The 27,312-nt window shown below is 51.4% G+C and overlaps 2 protein-coding genes across 4 annotated transcripts; one reads left to right on the top strand and one right to left on the bottom strand.

The window, feature by feature from the left end:
* Positions 1–2,913: 2,913 nt before the first annotated feature.
* MICALL1 (MICAL like 1) lies at positions 2,914–23,267 on the top strand. 3 transcript variants are annotated; one of them, XM_079303881.1, is made up of 16 exons: positions 2,914–3,136; positions 9,063–9,111; positions 11,116–11,257; positions 12,328–12,431; positions 13,111–13,229; positions 15,363–15,961; positions 16,485–16,548; positions 17,189–17,574; positions 17,850–18,328; positions 18,787–18,921; positions 19,249–19,375; positions 19,705–19,795; positions 20,170–20,243; positions 20,653–20,767; positions 21,098–21,144; positions 21,436–23,267. In XM_079303881.1, exons 1-16 carry the CDS (start codon positions 2,991–2,993, stop codon positions 21,555–21,557), a joined length of 2,799 nt encoding a protein of 932 aa, XP_079160007.1. In that variant the 5' UTR covers positions 2,914–2,990; the 3' UTR covers positions 21,558–23,267. The 3 variants fall into 3 exon arrangements, with proteins under 3 accessions (XP_079160007.1, XP_079160008.1, XP_079160009.1); XM_079303882.1 differs by having other exon boundaries at positions 21,411–23,267; XM_079303883.1 differs by lacking the exon at positions 2,914–3,136 and adding an exon at positions 6,554–6,582.
* LOC306801151 (UPF0193 protein EVG1) lies at positions 23,251–27,312 on the bottom strand. Its single transcript, XM_079303905.1, has 6 exons — positions 27,187–27,312; positions 26,924–26,986; positions 26,388–26,564; positions 25,785–25,919; positions 24,555–24,655; positions 23,251–24,284 (listed from the first exon to the last, which is right to left on the bottom strand). Exons 1-6 carry the CDS (start codon positions 27,275–27,277, stop codon positions 24,180–24,182), a joined length of 672 nt encoding a protein of 223 aa, XP_079160031.1. The 5' UTR covers positions 27,278–27,312; the 3' UTR covers positions 23,251–24,179.

Below are 27,312 nucleotides of genomic sequence, written 5' to 3'. Positions count from 1 at the left end.
TGAGCATTTGTACTCATTTATTTTTCCTCTGTGGACACATGTGGCATCTGGAGACATGGGCAGCTGTTGTTGGCTTGTGCTCCCATTGATCCATTTGTTGCAGGTAACAATAGGGAGCAGATCTGTTTGGGTGCTCTGTACATTCACCAGGCACAGCAAATGGGGAAAGCTGCAGAACTGATTGACAGGAAGAAAATGAGCTGTTCCACAGTGTCTTCATAGGATATGGAAAGAGATACAAGCTAATACTATTCCTTTTAGCTTTTGCCCCATGCATTGAATAGACCTGAGCTGTAGTTATGTTCTTAAAAGGTTGCATTTTTGCCTTTCCTCCCCTCTATATTATTTTAGTTGCTATGGAGTAGAAATGCTCCAAAGTGGATTATCTTGTTTTTAAAGGAGAGGGGAGAATTTTTGTCAACATTGAACCAATATTAACTGGTTATCTGATGAAATGTCCTTGCTGGAGCTTGTGTTTTATTTCAGCGGAAGTGATGCCCAGGACCTGACCCTTAGTTTAATTGAGTTCAGTTTCTCTGGAAAACTCCCTGAGGGCATTAAATTTATTAAAACTCTTTAAATGCAAATTTTCCATGCTCTCCAGCCACAAAAATGTAGTGCCTTGAAAAAGGGGGAAAAAGAAGTTGAAAATGAGTAAGATAAAAAGGAATCAAGAACCTGCAAGTATTGGGGAAGAGAATGCAAAGAATGAATCGCATCCCTCCACACCCTCTCTCTCGTTTGCCATCTTTAAATAGTTTGGTATTTGAGTGGTAGAAACAGGTGCAAGAGGAAAACCTGCATGTGTAATAGAAAGCTAGACAGAGAGAGTTTCAGATACACCATCTGCCTCTTTGTACCTTTTCCTCTCATTCCTTTCCACTGAGAAAGAGGTCCTAGCAGTCTAGTTTGGCTCTGTGTGTGATTCTGTTTAAATGAAGGGAATAATTAGCCTTTGTTGGATTATATTCTGTGTTTGAATGAGCGTCAGGTTTCCAGTGTCCTAGATACTGCTCAAAAGTAAACTCTGTTTCCCATCACAAAGTCCAAGAACTCAGGTGGGCAGGGTACAGGCAACACAGTGAAATTAAATGGACAATTCCTGTTGGCCTTCTAGCTGTTGGTGTTACGGATTCTAGGAGCTCACTGTCTCCAGTTCTGAGGGTTTGAGGCAGCCATATCATTAAGAAATTAAATGACTGAGTTGCCACTGCATTGCAGCAGCCTGTGGGGAACTGTGTTTATATCAAGCAGAATCTGCTCCTTTTTGATTTTAGGGCTGGCACTTTTCCTTCTGTGTATTTGCCAACAGCAGCACAGTAAGCATAGCTGTCAACAACAACTGCCCTACTTTCTTACTATCCAAAGCCTAAATCTTTCCTAGGACATGCTCAGGTGGATGTGATAAACAACATGAGAACCCTGGTGGGTACTTCCATGATCAATGCTAATTCATGGCATAGCAAAGGAATCCAGTGTGTTACTGGGATTTTAATATCCAGTTGGCATGTTGGAATTACAGATTTTTAATGCATATCTGTATCATCTGAACACTCCAGTGGTTACAGGCTGTTCTCAGGGCTGCTGCTTTGTTTCCATCTGCCAGAACAGCTTCCAAAGGATGCAGAGAGACCATGCACTGAAGTCCCTGGCTTCTCTGAGGGACTGCCGAAGGCTAACCGAGCAGGACTGGCACTTGGTGGAACAAAGCCAGGAGGAGCTTGCAGCTCTCACTGGGTGGAAAGATGGGCTCAGCGAGCTGCGGTGCCTGGCACTGCTTGAAGCCGGAGGAATGCAGGGTGTTCAGCAGCCTCAACAGAGCCCGGCTGGTGCTGGGAAGCGCTCCCGAGGGAGGTGGGGGTGGCTAGAGCTGGAGCCTCGCCTGCTGCGGCAGGGTTTGGTGAGTGGAAGTGCTTCTGGACAGTGGTTTTGTCAGAGGGAACCACTGTACAGGGTCATGTGTGTCTCTGACCTAGAGTTGTGAAGGGGCTAAAGTGTAATTATGGAACCTGGAAAAGTCAAAAAAACCTCCCTTACCCTGCTGTCCCTTAGGATACATCAGGAAGACGCCGTCAGGCAGATCTGGGGGATGCTGAGTAGCCAGCTCAGTCATTACAAAACCGACACAATGTTTCATTTCCTTTTTTTGCTACAGAGTAGTGTTTCTTGTGATTTACGCCTCAGTTTATCTTGGGCACTGAGTGGGGAGGTTGTACAAACCAGTCAGATGATTTATTTTTCACTTGTTACAGTTCTGGGACCGTAGAAGGGTAGGATGTAACAGTGGAGTAGAAGAAAGGGTGCTTCGCAGGGAATCTGAGTGAAGGAAGGAGTGTAGAGCCCATACAAAATAACTGCAGCGAATGAACTCTCTAAGTGTTTGTAACTGGCAGCAGTAAGCTCAACATCAGTGTGACGGTTTGGTGTTCCTCAGTTGAAGGTGAAAAGAATGCAAAGCCCAATAAAGTAGCCTTTAAGAGTGTGCTTCCCCCGCTTGTCGAACCATGCACAGCAGCTCTCGTGACAACCCATCGCCTCGGCGCTCTGGTTCCTGAGATTGTATCGCACCCTTCCTCCGCTTCTTCCAGGGCTTCCTGTGAAGCGCTGCCTGTGACTCCAAGTGTCTTGATCTTCAAAGCTCCCCTTGGCCCTGAGCCTGCCCTGGGAGCCACCTACGTCCCAGATGTACTCCACTGCCAGGGCTTCTGCCCCTAGGACTGCTGAGAGCTGCCTCTGCCTGGAGCAGCCTCTGTCCAAGGCTGAGAGGGATCCAGAGCTCAGCGTGCCGGCTGGTTTTCAATCTAGCCCAGTTTAAACTGCACTCAGGCCCAGCTCTCTCCCCGGGGTGGCAGAGGGTGCTGTCCCGGGAGGCGCCGAGCCCGGGGCCCGGGCGCTTCCGCGGCGTGTGGGGCCCGCCCCCCGACCCCGCCCCGGGAGGCCCCGCCCGGCCCGGGCTGGCGGCGGCGGCGGCGCTGGGAGCGGCCGCCCCGATGTCGGGTCCGCGGGGCGCCCTGCAAGCCTGGTGCCGCCGGCAGTGCGAGGGCTACCGCGGCGTGGAGATCCGCGACCTCAGCACCTCCTTCCGCGACGGGCTGGCCTTCTGCGCCATCCTGCACCGCCACCGGCCCGACCTCCTGTGAGTGAGTGCAGGCCGCGCCGTGCGCGCCGCTCGCACCGGGCAACGCGCGGCCCCGCTGCCGCCCGCGGGCGCTGCTGGCTCGGGGAGCGGGGCCGCGGGGCTTCGGGACCGCTGGGACCCCCTTCCTGCAGGGGCTGGGCTGCCGGTGCCCGGCAGCGGTCACGGGGAGCCCGCAGGGGTTTGGGGGGTTGGAGGCGCCGTGGGCTGGCAGGGAAGCTCCCTGAGCATGGGCATGAGGGGCTCAGACATCGTGTCTCCGTTGTCTCCGGATGTGTCCCGGTTATGCTGATGTGCTGGTAGGGGATGCGCTGAAGAAGATGCTGTCGAGAGGTAGTTGGGTACTGGGAATGATGGATTCCGTAATTCCCAGGCAGTGCTCAAAGCCAGGTTGTATGGGGCTCTGAGCAACTTGGTCTAGTGGAAGGTGTCCCTGCTCATGGCAGCAGGGTTGGAACCAGATGATCTTTCAGGTCCCTTCCAAGCCAAAACACTATCACTCTGTGTTTCAGCAAATGACCTCCTGACCTGGTCCTGCAGACCTGTCAAGGTCAGGTTTAGCAGAAGTCCTGTGATTAAAGGCTGCTGAGAGCATGGAGGTGGACTAGGTCCATTCATCCAAATGAGAGCAGTGCCTACCAGAGAAGAGAAATGGTGTTGGTGTCTGGGTGCGGGGGTGTTTTGCCTCAGGAAGAAGTGAGCTTTCACACTTCAGGAGGCCTGTCCTGTACAGGGACATTCCCAGCTGCCAGAGGCAGACACTCTGAAATGTGTAGAGGCCTGGTTGCTGCATTTGCTTCTAGCTTGTTTTCTATGGATGCACAGTGAAAGCAAATGCCAGTAGGGATATTGATCCTCTCTAGTCTCCCCCCACTTGGGTGTCTCTGAGGGGGAGTGTGAGTTTCAGGAGGCAGACAGTGAATTTGGGATTGCTTGGGGGCACCGTGTCAGGCAGGAGAAACTGGCTGAGCCGCTGGAAGGAATCTGCCCCGACCTGCTGCTGTAACGCTGTGTGCCCCAGCAGTGCTGGGAATCCGGCGCCCATCTGCTCTAACCCTCGGCAGCCCTTGCAGGGCAGGTAGGCATGGCCCCACCCCGCTGTGCCTCCGGCGGCACGGCCCCTCTGCCTGCCGCTGGAGCCGGCAGAGGCGATGCGTCCCCTGTCACCTTCTGCTCTGGGACTGCTGATTCTTCCTCTGAGCTTGCCCATTTTGACCAAGTTATCTTGCCTGAGCTGGTCCTAGGAAAATCTTTTGCCTTGACAGCAACCTCTGTCAAGCGGAGGGTTGACTGTGACACCATTGTGGAGCTGTGGTGTCCATGAGAGGGCAAAACAAGTCCATGTCCTTACAAGACGAAGCTGAGCAGGTAGGCTGGAAACTGAACACCTGCTGTGTTTCAGGTGACTGCCCAAAACCCTCAGGATGGTGTTCTGGGATGACTGAGAGCAAGACATATTGTGTCTTTCCATCACTCTGGGTCTTGAAGGAGTTGTGTGGTCTTGTGTCCTGCTGTTCTGGGATAGTATGGGTCTCTCTGATTAGCTAGAATGGAGCCTCTGAAAGTGCTACCAGTTACAAGGCTGTTGGGTGGGAAGAGGCAAATAAAGGATAGAAACACTTGCAATTATTAATTTTTTTGTAAATGGCACAGTAACTGGGAACTGAAAAGCAGAGGTTCAGTAAAAGCTTGTGATAAACACCACTAAAACCACCTGATGGTTTCCCATTAACCGTATTTACCATCCCATTAAAGCAGAGGCTGCTGCTCTTAAGTTGTCAGTGGGCTTAAATCTGCCCCTGGCAGATGTCCTAACTACATGGTTCACAGGTCCAGTGTACGAGCTGCATTGTAGAGACAAAGCCCAGGCCTTACAAGGACATGGCATGTTGTAGAAGGATTTTCAGACTGCCGTCAGGAGAGTAGCATCATTTCATCTGATTCCAGCTTCTTCAGCCTGTCCCGATTTGGAAGTGGGAAGATTGGATCAGAGGCAGTAAATCTCCTGACGGCAGAGGAAAAGTGGTTGCCCTTCCTTTCTTCTAAAGTGCTTTCAGTCAGCCCAGTAATGGGAGTTGGCAGGGATCTGCCAGTGCTTTTCTGACCTTGAGTGGTCTTTCTTTGTGCGGGGCTCCCCTGGCCTGCAGGAGACAGCTGCACTGCTCCCCAAAGGCTGGAGTTCCTCTGCATGCAGCTGCTCCTCTGCTTCCTGCTGGCTTCCCCTGGGATTGCAGAGGAGAGGAATGGGCACATCCACAGGAGAGATGAACTAAAGCTCTTCTCTACCTGTGTGACATCTCTGCCACCCTGATCCCCTGGGCAATGCTGGTGTGGTGGCTGTCAGATTGTCCAGGTTTACTGACCTTGCCTTGATGCACCCCTGTTGTGCTACTGTGCTGGGGGGACACACTGAGGAAGAGGCTGTCATGAAAGACCAAGTGAGTAAGTGAGACTGAGGACAGTTTTCCAGATGACCCCTGATTTGAACACAACCACCATGGAATAAGGCAAATGGCATTAGAGGGACGCTGCCCTGGAGAGCTTTGGAGCAGCTCCTGCAGAGCTCTTGGAAACACTATGGTTTTGGGCTTTTTGAAAGAAGTAGACTGGGATTCCTCAGTGTTTCCTGAATCCAGCTAAAGGTGTCTTGAAGTGACCAGCAAAAATGAGGTGCATACCTGTAGGACCTGTGTGTTGAACCATGCAGATGAAAATCCCTGACTCTCCTGTTGTAGGCACTTTACTTGGCTTTGTTGCCTTGCTGTCCCAGTCAGGGGAATGGGAAACTTGGATTTAGCCTCTGAATGTGCTGCTGGCTGTGTGATCTGGTGATGAGACATTTAATCTCTTCTCTTCCCTTCTCAGTTAAGCTGGCAACATCCAGACCAACTTGACAGTGGACTGTGAGGATTAATGGGTTTGTTTGCTCAGTGTTCTAGAAATCTGAAGCATGAAATTAGTGTTTACAAGGCATTTGCTACAGCTTAGTGAAGCAAAGAGCATCTTTCAGCATCCCAAGCTGTACAGCCTCCCTGGCGCTCAGGGGAGGATCTTGGCATTCAGGGGTGAGAGAAGAATAAAGGAGTATGGCACATGCCTTTGAAGTGCTGGGAGAAATGGAGGCTTGAGTAAAACAGGAGATGAGAGCTGTTTTAGAAACGCTGTTTTGTGTCCCTGGAGCCGTGGGTTTGGTTACAGGCAGGATCACAAATCTTGTTTGTTCCTTCCCATGTACAGCCTGCATTTCCCTGACAAGACCTGGAAAGCTGAATGGCTTATTATGTGGCACTGCCTTAAAGGGCTCATGATTTATATTTGAGGAATCCAGGAATTTGCTCTGGTTTTAGCTGTACGGCACACCCTTCCCCCTTCCCTGGATCTGCTCTGCTCCCTGGCAGCTGCCCTAAACCCTGGAGTGCTTAGTGGCTGTGCATGTATCTAATTAGGTAAGTGCTTGGGGTGTTATTTGCATAGAAATATTACTCCAGGATATGGTACAACACTGGGGTTTGCTGAGTCAAGACAGTTGTTCAGCTGGGATAGCCAGAGTCTTGCTTGTTCTTACACCCAATCCCTTGAATGGTATTTTGGCAGGAGAGGAGGCTGAGCAGGGCTGGATGAAAGACTGCTGAGATCAGGGCAAGGAAATAATGTGACATGCAGCCACATGTCACAGAATTGTGAGATTGCAAGTTCTAGGCTCTCAGCAGAGGAGACAGTTTATAAAAGGGAAAGGGGTGTGTCTGGAGTGGCTTTTCCCCACGCCTGAGAGGCCATGCTCCTTGCACATTGGCACTGGGAGCTTGCCTGGAGCCACAGGGATGCCACGTGACCAAATGGAATATGGGAGTGCTTGTGTCAGGAGCAATACAGGTCAGTGTGGTCCTGCTTGGCTTATCAGACAGGGAGCTGGAAAATGCAGTGGAGAGGAACTGAATAAACTGATCCCTGGGGCCTTGTACTGATGGACTTCAACGTCTTGGGTAAAGCTGAGACTGCAATCCTACATTAGTGGAAAAGAATATTCTATTCCCTTGCTGCTTGGTAACCCCTTGATGCCTCTTGAGCTTCACATCCTCTCTGCTGGCATCTGCTGTTCCTAATGGAGTTGCCTTGGTTTATTAAAACAGCTTTGGTTTGCTGGGGCAGAGTGGAATGGGCATGATGTTTCGTCTGTCAGAAAATTCTCTCCCAGCCCAGCCCAGCAAGAAGTCTTTGAGCTTCCAGCTACACCACTCCCATATCCTGAAAGTGAAGGCATTCAAAATGAAGGTCGTTAATGTTTAGAGGGCAGTTGATATATAACTTTGCTGTCATTACTTCTCCTGTGTTCCAAGTTGGCATTTTCTTTAAAAGGGAAAAAAAGATACTGCAAGGTTAAAGGACTTCTCTTGGCAAAAACAAAACAAAACTTAGGGAAAAAATATCTCCCAGTGGAGACTAGTTATAATTACAAAAATGGCAGTGGTTCTGACATTAAAGCATAGGCTGCAGCTGAAGCCTTTGCTCACCAGCATGTAGAGAACGAGAAGTTGTATTTTGAGCAGTCTGAGCTCTGTGCATGTATTCCCATGAGCTTTCAGGAAGGTACCAGAGCTGCACATCCAGCCCACCTTTCTGTGTGTCTGCTGCATTTGCTCCCGCAGCAGCGAGCGGCTGCAGCCTGGTTCTGTGAGGAAACAGCACCGGCAGCCTCTTGCTTTTGAACGGAGGAAGTGTGATTTTATGGTGGTGTAGGCAGCTGGGAAAACCTTCCTGAGCTCATCACAGACTTCCTCTGCAGCTTTGGGAAATGATGGGGGATGGAGGAAGGAGGTTTCTGTACCCCTCTCTGGTGCCACCTCTGCTGGATCCTGCACACCACCTTCAGGGTAGGGAATGCATTCCCCCCTCTAGTCGGAATTGTCCTTCTGTGTTGATCTCCCAAGCTTTGGCACCTCTCTGTGATCCATTGGGGTGGTTTGTTGACCCTAAACCTCTGTGGACTGCATCCTCCCATGAATCCAGCTGGCAGGTACAGCAGGCTGCTGCATGAGGGGTGTTTTTGATTACAAAGCTGAGATCTTGGCAGGAAGGAGCTGTAAAAGCAGTGCAGCGTGTTGCTGTTTTCACACATTATACCCACGCAAAAGGCATAACTAACTCCCCCCTGCATTTCCCCCCTCTTTTGAAAGCCTGCAGAGTGCTTTAGCTTTCTGCCCTCTGCTTCCCTGATGAAGGTAGCTAATCAGTCCCTGTGGCCAGGTTGAACCTCCAAAGGACTCCAGGGGAACAAGTGAAATGGTTTGGAACAAATGAATTCCCTGGTTGGAGACTGCTGGGATTCCATGAGCACCTTGCATTCAACTCCAAGGGCTGCATCTGAGGATGGTTTGCTGTACACTGTGAATGTTTGGGAAAATAAAAGGACAGAAGTACAGTTTAAGATCTTCTGTGTCATCCCAAATTTCTTTGAGGTTTGTCCAAGGACCCTCCTAGAGCCACCTGTATCTGTCCCTTCTTTCTCTTGAAGTGAGGGATCTGTATCCCCATCCTTCACTGTTGTGCCAGTGGCCTTGGAAAAGCAAGTTTGGGATCATGTTGTGCACTCTTTGGTGCAGCCATATGCGGTGCTAATTGAAACATGGCCCTGGTATTTCTGCAGCCTTTAATCTCAAGGGCAGAAGTGGGTAACAAGAGACAAGAATTACATTTTAATTTCCTGGTCACCACCCATTTGGGACTCGCTTTCTTTTTTTAATTGCAATTTCCCTTTGGTTTCCTTGTCCTGTTACAACCTGAAATCTGCTTTGCCAAGGTTTTGTTTATTTAGGATCTTATGTGTTGAGTTGCTGTAAGATTGGCTGTCCTGGGAACCTGCATGTGATGGCATAGGGGCATTGTTTTCTCTGCACTTCATGTAGCTATTTTTTGTTTCTCATTTCAGAGACTTTGATTCTCTCTCCAAGGATGACATCTATGAGAATAATCGCTTGGTAAGTCCCAGTTCTGCAGTGCACAGAAGGAAAAAGTGATGTGAGAATGTATTAATGGAGGTCATGTAGTGTGTGAGGAATTTGTGACACTGCTGAAGGTGTAAGAAAAATCTGTGTTTGTAAGTAACAGGCAGGAGCTCCTCTGGAAACAAGGGAATCTGAAACATCAGCTTCCAGCCTGTTTATCCTAATAGTTGCCAGGACAACATCTCAGGTGAAGATTTAAGTGGTGCAACATTTTCTTGACTTCAGTTTTTCCGGATTTTCAGGCAATGGAAGCAGGAAGCTGATTTTACTTCAGGCATCAGCAGGGAGGAAGGTCATGCTAGACCCTGGTCTGCAAATGTTCCCTTCCTGCTTGGGACAGCTGGAGCCATTAGCAGAAACAGGCAGTGTGGAATGGGGAGGTGCCCAACCCCAGGGGCTAGTGATAGGACAGAGCAGCAATAGCCCTGGTTTTTTTAAGTTAGAGAAAGACATAATTGCTGCAGGCTCCCTCTGATAGTCTGTGGAAAGGCACAGCCCATCACCTTCCCGAGATAAGTTTTGCTACATACAAGTATCTCAAGGCTGAGTGTTGAGGATGAGGCCAAGTCTTCAGTGGTGCCCAGCAACAGGAGAAGGGGCAACAGGTACAAACTGAATTACAGGAATTCTTCAGCTGAATATGAGGAAAAACATTTCTTAGTGTGAGGGTGTCAGAGTACTGTCCAGAGAGGAAGTCTCTTGCTTTGGGGATACTTAAATCCCAACTGGATGTGATTTTGTGTCAACTGCTTTAGATGAACCTGCTTTAGCAAAGGTTTGGACTTGATGATGTCTGAGGTTTCTTTCAACCCCAGCCATTCTGTAATTCTGTGATTTGGGATTTAGAGGATTAGGTCTGTCCAGCTGTGTCCTACACCAGTTGGCCTCTTTCAGTCATTAGCAGCTTTTTCCATTCAAGACCCACACAATGGGTATCTTGTCCTAATAGAGACTTCTCAGGTGGGGTCTTTCTTCACTCCTTGCTGCTTGCAGCCTTGTGTTCAGTAAGACTCAGTCCAGACAACTTGAAGCCAGGTTGAGCAGATTAGGATGTCCATGGGGGGCATTTTTACACTGCTAGTTACTGCAAATATCCATTTTCTTTTGTTTCTCCATTCCTTTCCATTATATCTCACACCCTGCACAGCACCTCATGTCCCAGACACTGGGCACCTTCAGTCTTTACCCACACTCAGTATCTTTACCTGTGCACCTGTATCTCACCATTCAGTGCCCAAACCACTCTTATCTCCTCCTGGCTTACTTCTCTTCAGGCCTTGCCATAATCTTGCACCTGTCCCTGGCAGATCAATGTGGCTATGCTGCCCTTGGCTCAGCAGAGGGATGGCCAGTGTAGAGACAGTAGCCCACACACACTGCTAAGTGGGAAACTCTCCAACAGCTTTTTTTCCTCCTGCATTCCTTCCTTTTGGGTAGCCATGTATGCAGTTGGAGGAGATGGGTGCTTCTTGTCACAGTGTCCTTGTTTCTGTGTCTGCTGAGACACAGAAAAGTACTGAAAGTACTGGCATGTGCATGGCAGGGTGCTGGATGTTGAGCCAGGATGGCTCTTTGATTGTGGGAGGGGAAAGTGTGGCACCCTAGAGCATGAAAGGATGGGCAGTCAGTGTTTCTGTGGGGTGAGCATTTGGGGTGGCTGGAGACATTGCCCAGTAGAGCTCAGTGTCACTGACAGTATCTGCCAGCCAAGGCTCTGCCAGGCTCTTGAGTGAGGGCACTGCTGGCTGAGCTGGAAAAACACTGTGTTTGTTTTTTTTTTCAGTGAAAACTGGAAGGGAACCTTGCTTCTGTTGCTACCTTTTTTAGTCAAGCAGCATGTCTGGAAGCTTCTGTCCATAAGGGATGCCACAGGCTCACTATTTAACCTTCCCTGGTGTTCCTCTCAATTTGATATTTCTGTTATTTTTTGTGAAGCATAAATTTTCTTTCCTTAATGCCTGTGTGGTGTTCCTGCAGGCCTTTGAGTTGGCAGAGCGGGAGCTGGGCATCCCAGCCCTGCTGGATCCCAATGATATGGTCTCCATGAAAGTCCCTGACTGCCTCAGCATCATGACCTACGTGTCTCAGTACTACAACCATTTCAACAACCCGAGCCAAGGTGAGTGTCCTCCCACCCCTCAGGCTTCCAGTTTGCCCCTGTTTGAGTACAAGAAAACACAGCAGCACCTTGTGCTTCCTCCTTCTTGTGGCAACTGGGAGCTGTTTGTGGGGAAGAGGAGAGGAGCAGGTGGTACCTGCCTCTCTTGCATCTTGCTGGTGCCCCTGAGGAAGGCCTGGAAGAGAGAGTGCATTGGGGTGAGGTTTCACAAGAGGTGTGAGGTGATGTAACAGCTCAGGCTGTGGAAAAAGAAACGCCTATCTCCTCCCTCTGCAGCTGCATTCCTGCCAACTTGGGTTGGGCCACCACCCCTGGTGCTCACCAGAACCCTTTGTGATCTGCCCTAACCCACTGAAATAGGAGAAATCTAGATAGGACCCCATCTACCACAGCTAATTTTTATCACACAGGAATTTGTAAAGTGACTGGAGGACAGAGAGAGTAGAGCCAGGGTAGAATGCTTCAAATCAGCTCATCTGCCCCTGCAACTGCAGCCTGAGTTGAGTGCTCTGAGACAGGTCTCCTCTGTTTCAGTCTGTAGCCACAACATCAGATAAATCTCTTCCACTTGTATATGCTTCTCCAGGGATGCTGGTCTCCCAGACAAGGAAATCCTGCTGGGGCCTGGTGTGTGAATTCCAGCCCTGACAGCAAGAGATGCTTCACAGACCTGCTGACAGCCTGGAAGCCCTGGGGCCCAGTGGGTCACAACAATACCTCAGCAGCTACCCCAGCTGCCCTGGGCTTTGAGCATTGCTGAGGCAGTCAATTACAAGGGAGCCAAGTAGCATGTGATGAGCAAATAAAATCGCAGTGGGAGGCTGGTATCCCTGGGCCACAGAAGGGGATCCACAGCAGGCCAGGCTCTCTGGCAGCTCACAGCTGACCCATTATTAGACTGTGTTTGTCTCTTCCACCTAAAATAAGCACTGAAGTTTTGGGAGCGGCAGGTCTCATCCTATGTCACAAGGCTGGATGACTTTATTTTTTTTCCCCTCCCCTTCCCGCACATGGGTGGTGTGAGTCACCACTGCTCTCCATGCCTGATCCTCCTTCCCTCTTGCCTCCAGCCAGCGTCCCTCCGCCCATGAAGAGACCAACTGCTGCCTCCTCTCCTCCTCTGCTGTCCCACAAGACGCCCGTGGCTGCAGTTGAGAGTCCTTCAGCACCACAGGTACCAAATTTCTTGATTCAAAGACAGCCTGAGGAAATGTGGGTGAGGAGATGGGAAAAAGCCTGTCACAGAGCCATGGACCTCTGCAGAGGCCTGCCTGCGTATTTTGGGAGTGAGGGGTGTTTGGGATTTTGTTTCTTCGTGGGATCCTGCTGAGAGTCATTCTTTTCTATGAGTCTGTTGACTGTAATTTGTCCATGGCAGGCAAGAAGTTGGGAAGATTGGTGCTGGGTGGTTCCTTGAACCACTCAGGGTGTAGACACCCTCCTTCCTATGTGGGGATAACCCTGTAGATGAGGAAAAAGCAGGAATTTAGGACTAGAAGGGCAGAAAATACATCTTTTATTTCAGATTATAGCAGTTGTATGGGATAGGACTTTTTTTAATATTTTGCAGGACCCTGGTACATGGGGGTATAGATTAGTCCCTTCCACAGCCCTTCAGCTGTAGATAGGACCAAGGCACCTTTTGGAGTGGCCCCTTCTAATTTGGGAAGAGGCAGCCTGCTGTGCTGGGCTCGAGGGCAGCTGTTGCGTGCATTGTCAGCCCCTGAGGTCAGCCCCTGGGCTGTGCCACGAGCCCTCAGTACAGACCTTGCACGGGGAGCAGCTGCTCTGGCGAATCCGTGGTTTGGGGAGCAGCTTGGCCCTCGCTGAGCTGGCTGTGTGCTGTGTCCCAGGAGGATGTCCCCTCGGAGCGCTGGCAGCTCAGCAGCACCTGCGCAGCCTGCCAGCAGCACGTCCACCTGGTGCAGCGCTACCTGGCCGAGGGCAGGCTCTACCACCGCCAGTGCTTCAGGTACGTCAGGCCAGGCTGCTGGGGCACTCTGGGGCCTGCTGCACCCCACCTGCGTCCCTGGGCAGCGTGGAACGTGAGCAGCAGTGCTTGGAGTGACAGTGAAGGGGTTCCATTTGCCTGCCAGCCCCCTGTCCCAGGGATCTGACTAGCTCCTTGTGTTCCTGTGCTCCATTCCTATGCTGCTCCTTGCCTCCCTTTCTGACTTGTGCTTTCCCACTTCACTTCCTTGGAATTCATAGAAAAGGATGCTGTGCTTCTCTACCACCTGCCTACCCAGGACCACCCCCCTTCACCTTCCACTGAGGTCTGAGCCATGACATCATCCTACAGACCTCCTTCCACCTACACTCCACATTTTCAACTGGATATACAGGCTTCCATGCTGCCTGGGTGGTGCTGAGCTCCCAGGGAGCATGTGGAGAGCTGCAGACTGTTAACAAACTGAGGAGTGAGGCTTTACATGTCAGCAGCTCTGTGGTTACTCCCTGAGTGCAGGTCCTTACCTGCAGCACCTGTGAAATCATTTCACTTTGCTTTCCCTGCTGTGATGATGAGGAAATGAGATCTTTCCCATGGGCCACAGGACAAAAGTTGGCATCTGAGAACAGAAAAATCGAGCCACTGGGAAGATGTGGGAGGCCTCATTCACCTGCCTAAGCCAGTTGGGGATGTGCTATAGAAACAGTGTCACAGGAGGGGAGCTGAGCTGGGGCCCATCAGGCTTCCCATCTGCAGCTGGGACAAAAGCAGGAGTTTTGGGATGCAGGTGCAACATTCTCACTGTCCTCATGGGCCAGGAATAGGAGAGGTGCCATGTCTGCCATGGCACAGCTCATGGCCCTTCAGACTGAGCAGGGAGGTCCCTGTAATTGTATCCCAAATGTTTTGTCTCCTGATTCTTTTCTTGTCTATTTTCTGTTTTGTTTTTTTTTTCCCTGTGCTGATTCACAGACAGAAATGTCCTGTGGCAGTGGTTACCGTGAGCTGATGGAGATAAACCCAAAGCAAACCACTTTCTCACCTTGTCTGAGTTTTCCACCTCATTTCATCATACCCCTTCTCTCCAGAGTCCCTATGTCCTCACACTTCTGCTGTCCATTTCAAAGGAAATCCCAGTCAACTGGATGTCCAGAGCAGAATTCCTTGCCAAAATTATCTGCTGGCAGCATAGGGCAGCCAGCTGGTGCAAGCACCAGGTATTCAGACAAGAAGAAACAAGCTTGATTTTCATGGGAGTGCTCCATCAGCCCCTTGCCTTTGGCTGTCTTTCACATATTCTATCCACCTCCCTTCCCAGGTGGAGAAGGACTGACTGGGTTGCCAGTGCTTTGTATCAGGTTTGTGCCTGGAGGGCTTCATTAGGAAGCTTCAGAGGCTCAGTGGGGGAAGAGTGGATGATCCAAGGAGATGTGGCAGACAGCAAAGGACAGGGAAGCTCAACCCAATTTCAACAGGCAAGGCAGAGTGTAAGGATGGCCCTGCTGCATAATGCTCTTATCTTTCCAGCCAAATGCTGTGGCCCAGCTGGATGCCATGGTCAGCATGACTGAGGCTGAGCATGAGACCAGGCCAGGCCTGTATGTTTCTTCTCCTGAATACTCTGGAAGCCTCCAATGCAGTAATTTCCCAAGTTGAAATTAATGTAATGTTATTATTTATTTTTACAAACAAATCTATCTGACAGTTCTTTAACATGCCATGACCCTTGGCCCCCACAAAGCAGCCTGTAGCCTCCCTGTGCCAGTTCTGAACCAGTTGCTCCCTAATTCGAGTTGATATTCACTGTTTCATGTCTGTGAATGGTTGATCCTTCTCCCCATTCCAAGTGTGGAGACCACATCATGTCCCAATACCAATTGTCACCCTTCCACATCTATTGAATCCTTTCTGAGATGAAGGAAGAACTCAAATGCATGCAGTATTTGAGTTGTGAACTTGCCATGGGTTCCTACAGTGGCCCAGTTACATTTCTCTACTTCTTTCCCAAATGACTGCCCCAAGGGCACTCTGGGATTTAATAGCAGGGGTAAGAACTAACTCTGTGTCCCTACAAGGGTCTTCCAGGTGTGTTGCCTTCTGTGAAGGACAGGATAGCATTCCCCATCTCATGGTGCTCTCTCTTTTCATTGGCAGGTGTAAGGAGTGCTCCAGCACACTGCTCCCAGGGTCATACAAGCCTGGGGCAGAGGCAGGGACTTTTGTCTGCACACAGCACCGTGGTAAATTGGCCGTGAGTGGGAAGGCAGAGAGGAGGCACAGCCCAGAGCGACAGTCAGCAGAGCCAAGAACTGAGACTGGGGCTGAGAGCATGGGAGAGAATGCCCTCCAGGCAGCAGCAGAGGTGGGGAAGGATGATGGTGACTCCCAGGACAGTGTGGCAGAGACCCCTGCACCGACAGAGCCCCCTGCACCTGCAGAGAGCCCTGCTGGCCCAGCAGAGAAGGACAGCACAGCCAGCAAAGCAGAGACACCCACAGCCCCTGCTCACGCTGGCAGTGGGGCACCTGTCTCCCAAACTCCCCCCAGGCCTCCACTCCCCAGCAAGCCTGCAGGGCTCGCCCAGGACAAAGGCAGCACGCTGGATGGACGGCTCAGAGACTCACGCCCCACCCCAGCTCCAAGGAGGGCCACCGATGTGTCTGCCCTCTCCCCTCCTCCCTCCCACCCTGTCCCCCGGCCCAGGTCCACGCTGCAGGGCGAGGGCAGCGAGTGTGGGCCCGGCATGGTGAACGGTAAGAGGGCTTGTGGTGGCTGGGGTTACCCTCTACATCCTCAGTGCCCAAGGTGGTTGGCTGAGTTCCCTTCCTTCTCTGCAGCCTGACAGTTCTGCCTCCAGATAAATCTTGGGCTCAGACACCAGGTCTTTGATTGCCAGCAGTTGCCAGCCTTCCCCATAGAAAGGAGAGCAATACTAGTTTTCCTGCCTGTCTGCTCACTCGTTTTTCTCTAGAGCTCTCCAAAGGCAGCAAGCCAGTGTGCAGGGAAAATGGTACAGCTGGAGGAGTTTGCAGGTGTGGGAACAGAGGGGCATGTCAGTTCTCCAGGTGCAGCTCCCGGGGTAAACTGGGGAGAAAAAGAGAAAGGGATGTTTGGGGTTGGCTGGCTCCATCGACTGTGGGAGAAATGCCATGAGGTCTTCAGTGAATGGGAATAGCCAACTTCCTGTGGGAAGATATCTAAGAGGTGCCTCATGTTGATTTAACCTCTTTCTTCATGCCCTTTTGGTGTTGTGACAGTCTGACTCTGTCTTTCTAGGTCGAGCAGCTGAACCCAGCCCCCCAGTCCCAAAACCTCGAGGGAGACCCTGCTCCTCTGATCGGTACGTCCGTCTGTTTGCAGATCACCTGAAAACTCCATAGCTAGGTGGGGCTACGGAGACAGGACAGCTGTGGTCTTCTCTCCCACCTCCATCAGCTCGTGCCCTTAGGAGGATATAGGCTTTGGCCAGGTTTCTTGTCTAATAGGTGCTAGCCCAGCATGGTCAAGCTGTGCTCATCCATACCTCTCGGGGCATTTGTCTCTTGTTTGGAGCTTCAGAAAGGTGTTTCTGTGGCAGATTGCCAAATGCCTTCTGAAATGGCCTTGTTTGTGGGTGCTGAGAAGGGGACATTTGTTTGCCTTGTGGAGGGTTTGTCAGGGAAAAGTGGAAAGACTAGCTATGCCCATAAAGCTGAGCCTTTACCACTGCTTAGCAGGTGGAGGCTGTAATATTCAGACACCAAAAGACTGGGCCCAGCAGGCAAGTCAGGCAGGCTGTGTTTCCCTAGGGCCCATAGGTTTGCCCACAGAGAGTGAGACGTGTCTGGGGAAGCCTGGGGCAAACCTTGGGTGGGAAAGTTGCTTCTGCATGGGAGACATCCTGCTTCATCCTTTCTTTCCTCCAAGAGCTAAGTCCCTCTCCAATGCCTTGCCACCCCATCTTGTCTCTGCTATCTCAATTTCTCTTTCTCTTCTACCAGTGGTGGAGCTGCTGCAAGAGCCAAGGACCCACCTTGGATGGCCTTAGTGCAAGCAGAGCCGAAGAAGAAGCCAGCTCCCCCTCCTCCCCCAGGCAACAATCATGAGACTCCAAGCAGGACTTCAGAGGAGGAGGATGGGGAGGAGCTGGGGAAAGCCAGAAGTGAGGAGAGCAGGTCTGATACAACAGAGCCCAAACCATACAACCCCTTTGAGGAAGAGGATGAGGAGGAAGTGGAAAGTGCTGACACCCAAAAGAGCACACCTGAGCAGGAGCAGAGCGAGACTGCTGCCAAACCTCTCCACCCCTGGTATGGCATCACTCCTACCAGCAGTCCAAAGGCAAAGAAGCGGCCAGCTCCACGAGCCCCCAATGCTTCCCCGCTAGGTGAGCTTCCTCCCATTCCTTTATCCCTCCTCTGCAGCCCCTGTGCATCCCCTTGAAGTCCCCCTTTCCCAGGTGCCTCTGTATCACCCTGGCAGGCCAGGCTTTTATGCACTGATGGTTGCATTAGCTTGCATTAGCCATGTCCTCTCTACCCACTGGAGCACAGCATTTGCAGGCAAGATTTTACGCTGACCCTTGCCTCCAGTGTATGCCACCCTCCCTTTCTGTCCTGGCTGTCCCTTCATTCCTCCCTGAGCTCTCCCTTTGCTTTGCAGTCCACCACCCCGTCTCCAGGCTGTCACACTCTGAGCCATCATCCTCCACCCCGTCTCCAGCCCTCAGCCTCGAGAGCATCAACTCTGAGAGTTCAGCCAAGGTGCTGGGAGACGCCGATGAGGCCTCAGTGCCCAAAAGCTCCTCCGAGCCCACTGTGCACATGCCAACAGCTGCCAAGACTTCCAGCGCGGATGCACCGCTGGCCAGCGTCTCCTCCAGTGAGAGCCCAGCTGTCCCAGCCAGCCTCTCCACCAACTCCTCCTTCTCCTCCTCCAGCGAGCTGGCCAGCCTCAGTGGGGAGACACAGCCCAGCACCCTGCACACCAGCAGGAGCATCTCCACTAGCAGCCTAAAGACCAGCCCCAGCCGGCTGGCCCCCAAGCCTCCAGCTGGGGCTAGCCCTACACCCATCCTCTTGGCTTCAGATGGGGGTGCTGGGAGCCCCAAGACATCTTCCTCACCCAAACCACAGCTGAAGGTGAGATGATGACCTTCTCCCCATACAGATCACAGGGCTCTTCTTCTCCATCCATCATTCTGTCACGGGGGATCTGTGAGTCCAGGCTTGCCCCTTTGATAGGCTTGGTGTGTGACCCCCTGAAAGCAAGCTTCAGGCCTGTGTTAAATGGTGGTTCTGCCTGTACTCTGCCTACCCCATGTGCTAGAGAAGAGGCAGGATATCATGTAGTCTGAGCAATTAGGAAGGAAACCATGAAGGGAAATCTTTCAGCATGCTTGTGAGAGAGAAGCTGGGAAACTGATGTCAAACAGGAGCAGTTATTTTTTTGACTAGGTGCTTGTGGAGATGTGTGTTGTGTTCCTCCTTTAGGAGGCTGTGGGGCAGGACAAACCCTAGCACTACCCTGTCTGCTCATTCCCACCTGTTGGGATCCCTTCCCTTCCCTGGATGCTCATGCTTTTGTCTACCCTTTCCAGTCTTCCTGCAAAGAGAACCCCTTCAATCGGAAACCGTCCCCTGCTGCTTCCCCCTCGGCAAAGAAACCTCCCAAGGGCTCCAAGCCTGTGCGTCCTCCTGCACCAGGCCATGGCTTCCCACTGATCAAACGCAAGGTAAAAGGGCCCTGGGGAGCAAGGAGGGAAAAGCTGGCTCTGTGCTATCCCCCAGGGCTGTAGCAGTCTGCAGGCACCCTGCTGATGCATGTGTGGGCAGGGATTGCAGCAGCTGGCTGTGGCTGGGGGGGAGGGTGTGTAGGATACACCTTCTTCATGAAAGCACCATGATCTTCCTTTGCTACAAGTGGGGTGGAGAGTTTAGATCCACACTCTGGTGGAATATATTGTTGTCCCCCTGCACTTGTTAGTGTTGACCAGCTTCTGAATTACCCTTGGAAACTGGAGTCTGTTGGTAATGAAAGTGTCTGATTTATGGTTTGGCAGGTGCAGACAGATCAGTACATCCCTGAGGAAGATATCTATGGGGAGATGGATGCCATTGAGCATCAACTGGATGAGCTGGAGCACCGTGGGGTGGCCTTGGAGGAAAAACTGCGCAGTGCTGAGAATGGTATGTGGGTTGGGCTGTCTGTGGGTGTGGGGCAGGACAGACCCTAGGGCTGCCCTCTCTCCAGCCTCCAGTGACTTCCTCCCTGCTGATGCTGGGGTTGGAAGAGCACAAGAGGCTGTGCTGGCCTCCAAGATTGTTCACATGGAGATGTCCCTAGAATGGAAACAGGTGGAGAAGAGAAAGGGTCTCTCTGGGCCTCAGAAATAGGCTGAGGTTGGGTTGGCTCTAGCCCAGTGTCCCTCCTCTGGCTTAGCAGAGCCCAGCCTGTTGCAGGGGAATGGGATCCACCAGGGCTGGGAATGGCTCTGAATTGTCCCTTTGCTTGGCAGACAACCCTGAGGACAGCCTGCTTGTGGATTGGTTCAAACTCATCCATGAGAAGCACATGCTGGTGCGCCACGAGTCGGAGCTCATCTACATGTAAGTGAGTGTGCAGGTGTGTGGAGAGGCACTGACTCTCCAGGGGAACCCTTTCTCAGCCCTCCTGAAATGGTGCTTCCAGGGGAGATCCTGATTGAGCCTCCTTGCCTAGGAAAGGGAGGGAGTAAGGGCAAGCACGTCTGTCCAGATGCACTGAGAACTGACCCACAGCATCACTGACCAGAGCCTCTGCAGCATCCACTCCAGGAAGGCTTTGAGCAGCCAGGGCTGGCCCTTACTGGTCCTTGGCTCCCTGGCTATACAGGACAAGATCAGCATCCTGTTTCTTTCCAAGATCACCCTGTACTTTGGGATGATGTTCTGCCTCTCTGGAGCCTTGCAGTGCTCCCCAACATTTCCCCCTTCCTTTGCAGCTTCAAGCAGCAGAACCTGGAGCAGCGACAGTCAGACGTGGAGTATGAACTGCGGTGCCTCCTCAACAAGCCAGGTAAAGCACCACTCTGATGTGCTTACCCCTTGTTTCATAGAATCATAGAATATATTCAGTTGGAAGGGACCCACAAGGATCATTTTTCCCCTGGGCATCATCTCCTCTCTCTCTAGACGGATCTCAGGTGAAGAGAGGCAGATCTGTAGGGATGCCAATGCAATCAGCTGGCTCTAGAGGCTCTGTCCCATCTCAGCATATGTCCCAGCCTTGTGCAAGGACTTGCTCCTCTTGTCCCCAGGGAATGCCACATGCAGGGCTCTGTCCCCACAGCACTGCTAGCCCAACTGGCCCTGCAACATGGCAGGGTAGAAGGGATTGTGTTGGAGATCTCTGCCCTGAAGCTCTGAATTTCAGTGCTCCTTCAGCCATGTAATTGCCTGTCCTTCCCTGGGGTTTGGCTGGGTAGAGAAGGACTGGACCGATGATGACCGAGGGAGGGAGAAGGTGCTGATGCAGGAGCTGGTGACCATCATTGAGCAGAGGAATGCCATTGTGAACTGCCTGGATGAGGACCGGCAGAGGTGAGTGAGGAATGGGGTGGGCTGGGGGAGAAGGGAAAAGCACACCCTGTATGACTCAGTGCCACATGAGTGCCTTGTGGGAGTGTCCCAAGATGTCCATGCTGCTGATGTCTTTCCCAGGCTTTGCAATCCTTGTCTCTTTGATTTGTGTGGGAAAGACAGGACAGCACGTGCAGCATGTGGGATTTGTCCTGCTGGTTGCAAATGCTCACAAGACAGTGATGGATCTGCCCCTCTATGGCTTCTAAGTAGGAGGCTCTCCAGCCTTAAACAATACAGCAGCTGTTTTCATGGTTGAATTCCTGACCTCTTTCCCATTCTTTCTTTCAGAGAAGAGGAGGAGGATAAAATGTTGGAAGCCATGATTAAAAGGAAAGGTAAGAAACAAATGGGAAGCTTTTTGGAGTGATGTTTCACTGCTGACCCCAGTAAGGGGCAGCATGAGCCATTTGTGAAATTGTGTGCAGGAGAGATTGAATCTATTCTGTGTAGAATGGGCAGACTTTCATGTAGGGCCAACAGAGTTAGAGGCACAGTTGTGCTGCACACCCCTGTTATCTGAGGAAGTGTGCATACAGTGGAGGGCTCTGATTCATGACTCTCACCGTTGCCCATTGTCTGTACAACTATTGACATCCCACAGTAACAACCTCCCTTTGCAACCCCAGAGTTTCACAAGGAGACGGAGACCGAGAGCAAGAAGAAAGGCAAATTCAAGCCCATGAAGGTGCTTAAGCTGCTGGGGAACAAGCATGACTCCAAGAGCAAATCACCCAAGGAGAAAAGCTAGAGCAGGGGAAGACCAGCAGTGTGAGGGAACCCTGACTCACCTCTCCCTGGCCCTGGCTCGCCTCTCCCCCTGCTCCCTCCCCAGGCACCAGAGCTGCCACCCCAGGGAGTGGGTAAGAATGACCAAAGCCCTCCCCTTCCTGAGGCTGTGGGGGAGCATGACCATACCCTCCGTGAAGCCTTGTTAACAAGGTGGGGAGAAGATGGATTTGCTTTTCAGATATGTTACCCAATTGTAACATATCTGAATATGTTACATATCTCTTGTCATTAACAGAGAACAAGCAAAGAGTTTCGTGTTTGTGGGAAAACTTGCACTAACTGCACCCCGTCCCTTCTCCCGCTCTAACTGTGACAGTTCCACGTGCCTCTGACTTCTGCCAGGAAGGGACTGGGCCTCCCTGTCCCTCCTTGTCCCTCCCTGTCCCTCCCTGCCTGCCCACTCTTGTCCCTTTTCTGTCCCATTTTTAACTTCAGGAGAAAACTGACATTAGAATCAGGATCCTTTGGGTTTTACTTGCCTAAACTAAAAGGTTAAGAAAATACTTCTGCATCACAAGGCTCTAGAGCCATAGCCAAAAAAACAACTGGTGCCCTATTTATTTTGAGCTGTCCCCTCCCTCGAGTGCCAGGGGTGGGTGGGCTCCGTCCCAAGGCTGAGAGGACCCAAGGGGAGGCACACAGCTGCTAGGATGTAGCTCACGTGCCCTACTCAGGAACCCCACTGCTGCTAAACACTGCTGACTCTGCTGCCTTCCTGGGGAGGGAGGACCTGTTCCTTTCCCAGGCAAAGGCAGAAAAGCTCAAGATTGACTGAGTGCGTGTGAGGGGCACTAAGCTTGTGTCCCTGCTCACCAGTGCCACCCTTGAGCGGCAGGGGAGAGAGGCGTGGTCACAACTGACCTTTACCCAGCTTCATCTGTGTATACTTTAAAAGTGTGCAGATGTGGCTGGTTATTTTTTACACATCCTTTACTAGATGAATTCAAACCTATCCTAAAACTTTAAACCCCTTATTTTATTTGTCATGTGTGTGCGTGTGTGTACATCAGAGGAGGGAATGGGGGGGCAGTGTTCTTCCAACCATCCCTTCTTCCTTACATTTTTGTTTCCTGCCTTCACTTCCAAGATGATGAGTTATTTATTGAATTATTGGATCAGTCTGAATTAGAGTTTCATGGGTGTTTGGTTGGTCAGCTATTCATGCCTCCTCATTAGCAAATTAGACATAACCAGCCCTGAGCCATCTGCTGCAGTCTCTTCTACAAACCCAACAGGCTTTAGCCAAAATGCTCTCAGAGCAGTGCCTTGCAAGGTGGCTGGTGTAGCATTCTGGAGAGGGATCCTCATTTCCCAAAACCAGAGGGACCCAAGCCCCTCCTCAATCCCAGCGTGGCCCCCATGGCTGGGAGCTGGCCAGCTCAGCCCTGCGCTGGTAATGCCATCTCACCCTTGCCATACCCAGCAGGCTGATGAGGAGCAGTGGTAGGGGAGGGGAGATCCCAAAGCACAACTCTTCTCCGAGGAGAAACAAATCTGCTTTAGAGCCTGCTCTCGCATCACTGTTGCCAAAGGCCATTGGGATTGCTGCAGCTGACACCCCTTGGCTGTGTGCCCGGTCAGAAGTTCGATTTGTAAACTATACTGTACTAACTCCATGACTTCCATTCACCTGAACAGAAATAAAAGAAACATTGGATTTAAAAAATTATTGTGGATTAGGTTTCTGATTCCTTTATGCACTCATGCTGTCCCAGGGCCAGGGCATGCTGCCTGGCTTTGGAAAATGGCTGGGTATTGCTAAGAAGCCGAGGATGAGATCTTCAGGAAATTGGAAACTGGACGTTATACTGGGATTTGCACAAGAAAAGCAGGGCATCATGCTTCAGTCTGTTGGAGGACAGAGGTGCAAGTATTTATGAGGACAGCAAACAGCCATTTCCAGTTTGTGGGAAGAGAGTGGCTAGTCTGCATACCATGTTTTCAGGAACCAAAAAATCACAGCAAACCCACAGCAAAGAGTAGCAGGCACTGGGGTGAAATCTCAAATCTCCTGTCCCTGTTGGCACAGATATGTTCCTGAGCCTCTGCCCAGTGTGCTGCCACCAGAGGTTTGCTGATGCTGCAGGTCACAGCCACAGTGACCTGAAGCAATGCCAAGGGCTTGTGATTGTACAAGGCTGTGCAGCTGCATCTTCCTCCAGAGACATTCCTGGAGCCACAGGGCCAGGAGCGAGCAGGTTACAGCTGTGGTGGCAGCGTGTTCTCGTGCTATCACCAGAAACCTCCACTTCTGGGTAGATGGGAAGGAATGACATTTCTGTGGATGGATTGCTGTATTTTGAGGCACTGCACAGGCAAAAGAAGGCTCTGCTTTGTCATGTTTTGGTAGCTGTTGCTATATGTTTTCAGGTCTTTAATATTATTGAGCAAGAAGGGATCCTGTGTGTGGGAAGGATTTTACAACTTCTCTCACTGTTTATGTACAAACTGGTCCTGCCTTCTAGTTTCAGGCAACAGATGGTGCTGCCCCCTCTTTGGAAACAGACACAGATCAGCCTCCAATTCTGAGAGTCTCGGAAGAATAGGTGGGAACAAATTGCACTTGTGTTTTGCCCTTGGCCTAGTCTTGGAGATTGGATCTGTTCCCAATAGGGAAGGCTTTTGTCATGATGTTTCTCATTTCCTCACTTCTCTTCTTGTCAATGGTCTCCATCTCATGCAACTTCTGCAAAGTACAAAGAGGGGAGAGCTGAGCAGGGAGAAAGCTAGCAGCTTTTTTTCCCTTCTTTTGCCAATCTCAAGAACAAAAACTCTATTTCCATGATTAAGTTACATGCAGAGATGGAAAGCAAGCCAAGTTCATGCCTGAGCTGTGCCATGAAGGGAAGCAGCTCTCCGCCCCCTTCCCTGCTCAGGTATGAGAGAAGACTCTGCTTTATGATGTCTGACACATGGGATTCCCTCCATGCACTGTTCAGCCATGGCCCTTGCATACCTGTGAGATTTCACTGAGAATGATCCCTTGATACTTCTTGCCCTGTCCTAGAGCTTCCATCTGTGCCAAGAATTCCCTCCTCTCTTGAATTTCATTCATCACTGGTGAATAAGAGAAAGAACTGTGGAAACAGCATGGAGCTAAAAGGCAAGAAAACAGTTTTCTGTCTAATCTGAACCCCCAATTTCCTAGTTCTGCTTGAGCAGCAGTCCCATCAAGGCAGGGTGATATCTGCTGTAACACTCACCTTGCTGAATATGTCATCACAGTACCTCAGTAGTCCATTACATAATGGGAAATGTCCCCTCTGCCCAACTTCTTACCACTCCCTGACTTCCAGGAACAGTAATTTTCTAGTTTTCTTTATGCAGACAATTCTCTTTTGCTTGTGGGAAATTTAACCAGTCTGGATAGAGACAGAACCTGCTGTTGAGGCTTATTAGTTGACATGCATCACCCAGTGACTGCAATGATCCAAAACCAGGCATGGATCATCAGCTGCTGCTTTGCAGCACAGTCCTGCACCCAGCAGATGCAAATCCTGTCACAGATGTGTCAAGGACAACATTCAGCTTGTGACAAGTGTTGAAGGCTACCAAGCAGGTGTGAAACCAGCTGCACTGGCTCCTTGCAGCAGGGACCAAAGCACCCCTTCTGTACACGTTATTCTAGCATTGCCCATCTTTGTGCTGTCCTGGCTGGCAAAGGGCTTGCAGGGCAGTACACACACTGAAGGTTCAAGCACAGAGAGGTATTAAACAGGGTTTTGCTATCCCAGTGTACTCTGCAGCCCAAGGTCTTTCACTGCTTCAAATTTTGCTCAATATTAAAGCTTTGCTAGTATAACTGCTGTGGTACTGGAATGAAATGGCCCAAATGTGGTCAGGCTGTCAAGTGACCTGGTCTATGTTGAGTCATGCTTGCTGGGAAAAGGACCAACAGAACTTGCTTCCCTGCACATCCCATGGCTATTCCCCTGCCAGCAGGATGCATTGTGTGTGGGCAGCTCAGAGAGCTATCTGCCAGCAAACCTCGGCAGTATAAGCTCTGTGAGGATGACTGGATCTGAGTGTCACAGCAGTGAGTCCTTTCTCTTGGAAACAGGGTTTTGTGGCTCCTCCTGTAATGGGCTTCAGGTTACTGGCAACACAGCCTGCCACCCTAGTCCTAAGAGGGAGCTGGCTTCCCAGGCTTCCTGCCTGCCTCCCTCCTGGGGACACAAAGACGTACATTCCTCAAACCGGTCCGGCTCAGCTATCTCCTCTTCCTTTTTCCAAACAAACACCTTTGCTACCTCATCCTCCACCTCATCCTTCCCTGTTGCTAAGATGTTTTGAAGTCTTCTCTTCTCCTTTTCCAAATCTCCTGTGAATGCCAAAGGACAAAAAAACCCATTATTATCAGCATGCCTCCTCATGGAGAAGCCTGACCATAATGCTTTCCTGCTAACTGTGCCAGAGGAAGGGTTTCATTAACATCAGTCCATCCCTGGACTGTGTGCAAGCACCACACAGGTGTAAAGGGCCCACCAAACCAAAATCAGAGGTGTGGTTCACATTTATGTGCTAGAAAAATGTGTAGTGCTCAGTTCTTACTCAAGGACTGTGCAGGTCCCTATCACCTGTCACGCCCCCCAGCTAGCAGGCACAAGTCAGTGAGCACTTACAGCAGGTGTTCCCTCAGAGATCCATTTCTGAAGCATCTTTGAAGACTGAGAGTGTGAGGACATGGAGTAGTTCAGATACACAATCTCAGCCACTGCTGAGGCAGGGGATGGACAGAAGGGGAAGAGAGGCTCCAGGCATCACTGTGTATTTATTTTTGCTGACTTACGTGTGGGCTGTGGCTTGAATTTCTCTCGGGTGTAAGCATCTCCTGCCCGGCAGACCTTGGCAGGCCGGAGGAGTGGTCTAGCTGGAAGCCTGCGTGGCTGACAGGCTGCTGGGTTGGAAACAGGCACCGGCTCTTTGCTGGACGGGGGGAATCTCTGAAGGGGCAGGGCATCTCCCCCTGGGGGACGAACCAAAAATAACAGCAAATCAGGCAGAGGATGGATGCCTCTGGGCCATTGCCAGCAGGTCTACCTGTTGATCCATAGTAGTATCACAAACAAAGACCTCAGAGCCCCACGTCTCACCCTGGCCATTGGACACGACAGACTGCGGTTCAAGTCACAGCTTTGTTTCCTGGCTGAACCGTGGGGACGGCTCGCCCCGTTTGTCCCCATGTGTCAGCAGCCGCTGTGTTGCTGTTTTAAAGCACTTGCCCGTCCGAGCAGGCTGTGGGCAAATGCCCCGTCTCAAGCCGAGATGCAAAAGCTCCTCACCACAGCACAGCAGCGGGCAGGAGAGCCAGAGGGTCTCACTCACGTTTCACATAGTCCATCAGGTATCGCTTGTGGGAATGCGTCAGGTGCATCTCCTCCATCATCGCTGAAAAACACAACGCGTCCATGAAGAGCAGCAGAGCCGGGCTGGGGAACCCGCCCTGGGGCCACCGCCCCTGACAACTCCAACCCGAGGGGGAAGATGAGGGTTTGGGGCGGCCACACCAGCTACGGGCCCGCCCGGTTTGCCGGCCCGCGGTGGGACGCTCTGCTTTGGGGGCGAGGCACGGTGGGCTCCGCCGTTACCTCTCACTAGCTCCCGCGTGCCCGTGCTGTACCGGGCCGGCCTGCCCGCCGCCGAGCCCCCGCCGCGGCCCGGGGTTCCCGCCGTCTCCATGGCGAAGGGCGGCGACCGGGCGGGACGGGGGGCGC

The sequence above is a fragment of the Erithacus rubecula genome, assembly GCF_903797595.1.
Source record: "Erithacus rubecula genome assembly, chromosome: 4".
Lineage (NCBI taxonomy): Eukaryota > Metazoa > Chordata > Aves > Passeriformes > Muscicapidae > Erithacus > Erithacus rubecula.
This window is presented reverse-complemented; position numbering and strand designations above follow the sequence as displayed.